Source organism: Medicago sativa, chromosome 7 (assembly GCF_051527215.1).
Source record: "Medicago sativa cultivar Bolivia chromosome 7, Bolivia_mono, whole genome shotgun sequence".
NCBI lineage: Eukaryota > Viridiplantae > Streptophyta > Magnoliopsida > Fabales > Fabaceae > Medicago > Medicago sativa.
In genome coordinates this window covers 45,539,326-45,545,906 of record NC_140755.1, presented here as the reverse complement: position 1 = coordinate 45,545,906, position 6,581 = coordinate 45,539,326, and the positions used below count along the sequence as shown (strand labels likewise).

At 37.3% G+C, this 6,581-nt stretch overlaps 2 protein-coding genes across 2 annotated transcripts; one reads left to right on the top strand and one right to left on the bottom strand.

Annotated features, from left to right (window-relative positions):
* Positions 1-246: 246 nt before the first annotated feature.
* LOC146906176 (uncharacterized) lies at positions 247-657 on the bottom strand. The gene has a single exon (XM_085728757.1). It carries the CDS (start codon positions 655-657, stop codon positions 247-249), a length of 411 nt encoding a protein of 136 aa, XP_085584883.1.
* Positions 658-4,204: 3,547 nt separating this feature from the next.
* Positions 4,205-6,189, top strand: LOC146906175 (UDP-glucuronate 4-epimerase 2-like). The gene has a single exon (XM_085725831.1). It carries the CDS (start codon positions 4,632-4,634, stop codon positions 5,895-5,897), a length of 1,266 nt encoding a protein of 421 aa, XP_085581957.1. The 5' UTR covers positions 4,205-4,631; the 3' UTR covers positions 5,898-6,189.
* The last annotated feature ends 392 nt before the right edge of the window (positions 6,190-6,581 follow it).

Genomic DNA, 6,581 nt, shown 5'->3' with positions numbered 1-6,581 from the left:
ACGTTTAACTTAAATAAAGAAGAAAAAATATATTACCACAAGCAAGCTCATGTAACCACCAACTGAGCCAACATTTGAGTCTGAGGTAAGATTCAGCTGCTCATACAAGAAAGCAAGTCCCATCGCGCCCCATGTCCACGTGCCTATGTTAGCCAAATCCCGAATAGCAAGCATCCACAGCAGACTAACGGTTTTGCTGTTCTTGCTGGCAAAAAGGGTGTAGCCAAGCAAGAGCAACAAGAACGCCTAGACACAGGCGGGCCTAATACGACTTAGTTCCTGCTCCTCCTCCTCTGATAAATCCTCCCCCAGCAAATGGTTACACCTATTCAACAGGTGGTCATAACGGTCTTTCAGAGCCGTGTAAGAGACAGAGACACCGAAATCAGTCACCTGCCCAACCGCATCCTCCACCGGAAACAAAAGGTGGGTCACCAGCAGATCTACAACATGGTCATGATCTAAATCCTCCACATGAATGAGTCGTCCAGCGACAGGGATGCCTAGGAGACAAGCAACATCATCCGGTGTGATAGTCATCTCCCCAACAGGCAGATGGAAGCTGCTGGTCTCCTGATGCCATCTCTCAGCCATGGCACACACTAAACCATGGGAGATGTTGTCGTACCCAGTCAGAAGGAGGGGCCTTAGACCCATTCTATCAACCGGTTCCTAGAACCAAGGGTTAGCATCTACCGGCAAAGGAGGACAAGGCAAAAAGCTTCAGTTTCCTCTCGTGCGAGATGCCTTTCATCTTACGATGCACTTGCAACTGAAATAAAAAATAATAATTAAATATGTAAGATAAACATGAAATAATAAACTATAAATATTCTACGTAAAATAAACATGAAATAATAAACTATAAATATTCTATGTAACATAAACTATATATTCTATGTAACATAAACTTTGACATAATAATAAACTATATATATTCTACGTAACATAAACTTTGACATAATAATAAACTATATATATTCTACGTAACATAAACTTTGACATAATAATAAACTATATATATTCTTCGTTAAAAATAAATCAATTATACTTAAATATGTAAAATAAGCATGACATATTCTACGTAGTTATACTTAAATTAAATAAACATAACATATTGATCGTACCTGATCAGAAGGAGACTGCCGGTGCTTTGAATGCGGTGGTTGTGACGGTGGTGGGCTGCGTCAGAATGCTTCTTGGAGCGGATGGGGGTGTGTACCTGCAGGCACTCCGACGCTCAAGTCAGTAGAGATCAGAGAGTGAGGGTTTTAGAGGAAGAAAGAATTCTACCTTGGGGACTGCGGTGAGTCCCCTATTTATAGAGGTGGAGGGCTGCAGAGCCGTTGAGGAGGCACACCTGGCTCTGACGGCTACGAAATCGTGGGAAGTGTAACCGCCAGAGATTTTATTGCAGAAACGTGCACAACGTGCAAGAGAGACGTTGGGGTTCGTTTGAACCGGTCTCTTTGCTTTGTGCACCCCCCTTCAGGCGAGGGGGTATGTTGTAAGCAATAATGCCAAACGTGGAGTTTGGGCTTTGAATGATATTGGGCCTAAGTAAATGGGCCAAGAATCTCTTTGGCCGGTCCAGAACACATATTATACGTAAAATAAACTTCACATAATAGTAAATTATCATTAAATTAAATAAAGCAATTTATACTTACTGTTTTATCGTTCCAAAGCTTGCATGCCACGTGTTTACCGAAGTCCGGTAAAAGTGACAACTCGTAAGGCCCCCCTGGAAAGCCCCCATCCTCGTCCTCCACAACAGGCTCTGCATACTACTGCTCAGGATGCTACTGAGGATGCTGCTCAGGATGCTGCTGCTGAGGAGGCTCGACATACTACTGCTCAGGCTGATACCCCTCGTGAAACTGCGGGTGATACTCATACCCCTCTTGATAGTGATAACCCGGCTGAAATCCAGCCTCCTCCTGATAATGCTGATCATGATAAGCCAGCTCCTGATAATGCTGCTCATGTTGGTACTGTGGCGGGTCCAAAATCTGGGATGCACCCGTCTGTGACGTCGATCCCCCCGCAGCATCAACAGTAGCAGCACTCGTGGCCCCCAGTCTCCCTCGACCTTGACCAGCCGGAGGATGTAACACTTTCTTCTCCCTCCGTAAACTACCTGTAGGGGCAGGCCTCCCAGCCCTAAATCTGTCAGGCCTCTCCTGCTCAGACATATCTGCACAAAAATAAAAAAATATTTAACACATTTGCATATAATTTCGACAGCAACACACGTGTCATCTTTAACAATACAACAACAACACTATAATGTCGACAGTGTCATTTGAATCCATAAACTACCACATTGCAGTCAAATTAACTATAATCAACATTAACAAACATAATTCTAACTAATTACATCATTAACAATCCAAAAAAAAAAAACATCATTGAGTCATTTCACCGAACACGTAGTGTGCAATTTTCAAACAACTATGTAATTCTAACTAATTACATCATTAACAATCCAAAAAAAAAAACATCATTGAGTCATTTCACCGAACACGTAGTGTGCAATTTTCAAACAACTATGTAATCTAGCATTTTCGAAACCCTAAACTACCACATTGTACCCTAAACAACATCTAAATAACAATTCCTAAGTTAAATCATCACTAACAATCATAATCTTTAACATGCAAGACAGTTTTTTAAAAACCTAAAAGTGTTAATTTTCTACAAAAATTCGAAAATTTCAACCAAAATAATACAGAGAAGTAGTATAATAATCACTTACTTGATATTGTGAACGAAATTTGGTTTGAATGGCGCAAGAATGGTGAAATTTGGATGTGGGGGGTGAAAATTGCGGTTTTTGAAAACTTGAGAAATGGAGGAATGGAGGTTCTGTGTTGCTGTTAATTGACTTAAGTAACGCTGCGCAACTTAAGTCACGCTGCGCAACTTAAGTTGCGTTAACGTTATAACTGACGCAAGTTAACTAACGCTAGGTGAGTTAACATGCGTAAGGGCAAAATTGTCTTTTACTTTGGGAATGAGCAAAACAATTTGGGTAAAGAGCATAATTCTTGTGTGTATATAGTCTCCACATAATTGGGCCCAAGTCTCTAGTTGTCTTAATGAGCTCATTATTCTTACCAACTAATTTACCAAAGTTTCTACTCACTTAAACCGTCAAATAACGAATAACCACCGTCTCTAAAATAATTACCCCAACTCACTAGTAACTTGGTAAAAATAATTATTCCGACTTAAAACACCAAAATTAATCCTTAAATAAAATGACTATTTTACCCTTGCTCACTGAATGACTAAAATACCCCTGAATCTAAATTGACTAAAATACCCTTCTTAAGCCAAGATTCACTAATCCCAATTAAAATACACATAGAGACAATTAATCACATACAAGCACATATAAAAACACACAATAAATAAATTAAAATAAATCTAGCGAAAAACGGGTTGTTACACACACAAAGACAATTAAGCAGATATAACACACATAGATACATACAATAAATATTTAAAATAATTCTAACTAAAAGCAGGCTGTTACAAAGGTTGCATGTTAAGTTTGATTGATGAAAGGGCGAGAATTAATGATTTTTTTTATTAAAAACTTTGATCAAAGTCTAGGGTATATTTTCCTAACAAAAAAAAAAGTCTAGGGTATATATTTTTGAAGTATTAAATCATCATAGTTATGAATTAGTGTATATTATTTACTTAAGCCTTTTTTTTAATATAAATATAGATAAATAAAGAAATTTTTCATTATTACAAATAAAATAAAAAACATTAAAACTTGAAGGCCAACAATGAATATACATATATAGATCACATGCTAAAACTCTACAATTTAAGATTGTCATTCCAAATATTCCAGAATATAGTGATCCAAAATTACAAAGTCATAAATGTCACACCCTTTATACAATCTATATTTGATCTTACAAAAATGACACACCCTTTCCATGGTGGAGAAACAGAGCACCTTTTATAGCAAAGCCTTGGAATGGCATGCATTGCATAAAACCAGTTATTATGCTTCTCAAATCTCTAACTTCATCTCTCCACCATTCATAAACAAAATTTTCCCAAACAAAAATATCCTCAAATAAAATTGTTAAATAAATTTATGGAACTCCTAAATTTAAGGCCTTTCAGCCAATCAAATTGGCCTTCTATTGAATAGATAAGAGAAACAAGAGAATCCATTGACTCTCCTCTCTCTAAATGATGCTTTTTTAATTATTCCAAAATCAAAATGAAAACCAAAACCATTTTTTTCTTTGAGACAATAAATCCATTGAGTGGTCACCAAAAGCATTCTTTACCTTCAAGGAAAAACAAGATTCCCTACATGAAGCAATGAGAAAGAACATCATCACCAAAACCAAACATCACTTTCTCTTTATTCCCTTCACTTTCTTATCTTGAATAAATAACACATTCTATATTTGCAGAAATGTTTAATCATCTCAAAACCCTCCTTATTTTAATGTACTATTTCTGAAACAAACAAAAAATATTAATTTTTCATCAAACTATCGAAAAAAAAAGTAACTTGATCATTAGCCTGTTGTTGCTTCTGACGCTCCCTAAACGAATCAATAGTGCTTTTGTCAGAACGAAACAATTACGATATGGACATTCCTTCATCTCCTGGCAAGTTCAAGATGGAGAAAAGAACAAGATGGCATAAGTCCCTACCAAAGTTAGCATTTTGGTCCATTCTGTTTTTCGGTGTCATATATTTCCTTTTCTTCAGAACACCTTCATCATTCTCTTCAGACACTTCACGTAGATCCTTAAGAACCTACAATTACGGAGGCGCAGCATGGGAAAAGAAGGTTCGTTCTTCTGCAAAAGTGACTTCCAAAAATGGAGTCTCTGTGCTTGTAACCGGCGCTGCAGGTTTCGTCGGAAGCCATGTCTCTATAGCCCTCAAACGTAGAGGCGACGGTGTTGTTGGTCTTGACAATTTCAATGACTATTATGATCCGATGTTGAAACGCGGTCGCCAGGCACTTTTAGAACGAACCGGCGTGTTCATTGTCGAAGGCGATATCAATGATGCAACACTTTTGAAGAAACTTTTTGAGGTTGTTCCTTTCACTCATGTGATGCATTTAGCTGCACAAGCTGGTGTGAGATATGCTATGGAAAATCCTGGATCATATGTTCATAGTAACATTGCAGGTTTTGTTAATTTACTTGAAGTTTGTAAATCTGCTGAACCACAGCCTGCTATAGTTTGGGCTTCTTCGAGTTCAGTTTATGGATTAAATTCAAAAGTACCCTTTTCTGAAAAAGATAGGACTGATCAACCTGCTAGTTTGTATGCTGCTACTAAAAAAGCGGGCGAAGAAATCGCGCATACTTATAATCATATCTATGGACTTTCGTTAACCGGATTGAGATTCTTCACTGTTTATGGACCTTGGGGAAGGCCTGATATGGCATACTTTTTTTTCACAAAGGATATTTTGAGAGGGAAATCGATAACGATTTTCGAAGGGCCGAACCATGGAACTGTTGCTAGGGATTTTACTTATATTGATGATATTGTGAGGGGGTGTTTAGGAGCATTGGATACTGCTGAGAAGAGTACTGGAAGTGGTGGTAAGAAGAGGGGTCCGGCGCAGTTGAGGGTTTTTAATTTGGGGAATACTTCACCGGTACCAGTTACTGATCTTGTTAGTATTTTGGAGAGGCTGTTGAAAGTTAAGGCTAAGAGAAATGTGATGAAGATGCCGCGAAACGGTGATGTTCAGTTTACGCATGCGAATATTAGCTATGCGAAAAAAGAGTTTGGTTATAAACCTACGACCGATTTACAGACTGGTTTGAAGAAGTTTGTGAGGTGGTATGTTAATTATTATTCTGCTGGGAAGAAAGCTGATGAGTGATGAATTGGTTTACACATTGTTGTAATTTCTTTGAATTAATGTTTATTTTGTATGATTCTTGTGTTTTTTGTCCCCTAACATCTATGCTAGTTTCATTGTTAGCATATTTCATGTGTCAAAGGGACAAAAAGAATCATAATTTTCTATTTTATTCTGTTTTGTTTGAATGTAAATGTTCTAGTTTTAGAAGTGTATAGTATTTATGACTGATAGATAACATTGTGATTCTTGGTATTGTGTAATTGTAAAAACATCAAATAAAATTCTGCACAATAGTTTCATTCCTTGATTATTATTCTTTTGTTGGAATTTTTCATTCCTAAATTCTAATCGAACGAATTAGTGAGACAAAAAATTTATTTGCATTTTTATCGGTACGTCCATGGCTGTGAAGACACAATAAGTGTCACTATTCGCTTGGGCCTCTTCTAAACGGGCCACCATTTATTAGCTTGGGTTGGCTCAGTGGTATTGGTTTTGGACCTTGGAGTTAATTTGCTTCTCCTCAAGGTCTCAGGTTCGATTATCCCCTGTACTAATTTGGGTAGGCTAGTTTACAACGCAAATATTGATTTGAAGGAAAATTTTGATCAAATCTTGTTGTGCATTGAAAAGATCATGATCATGCAAAAAAAAATTTGCAAAGGTTGGTTGATTGTAAAGGGAAGTATGTATCTTGCAAAG

What these genes read in the sequence shown, in the direction of transcription:
- LOC146906175 (XM_085725831.1), top strand. Translation starts at nt 4,632, where the DNA reads ATGGACATTCCTTCATCTCCTGGCAAGTTCAAGATGGAGAAAAGAACA.
- LOC146906176 (XM_085728757.1), bottom strand. Translation starts at nt 657, where the DNA reads ATGGGTCTAAGGCCCCTCCTTCTGACTGGGTACGACAACATCTCCCAT.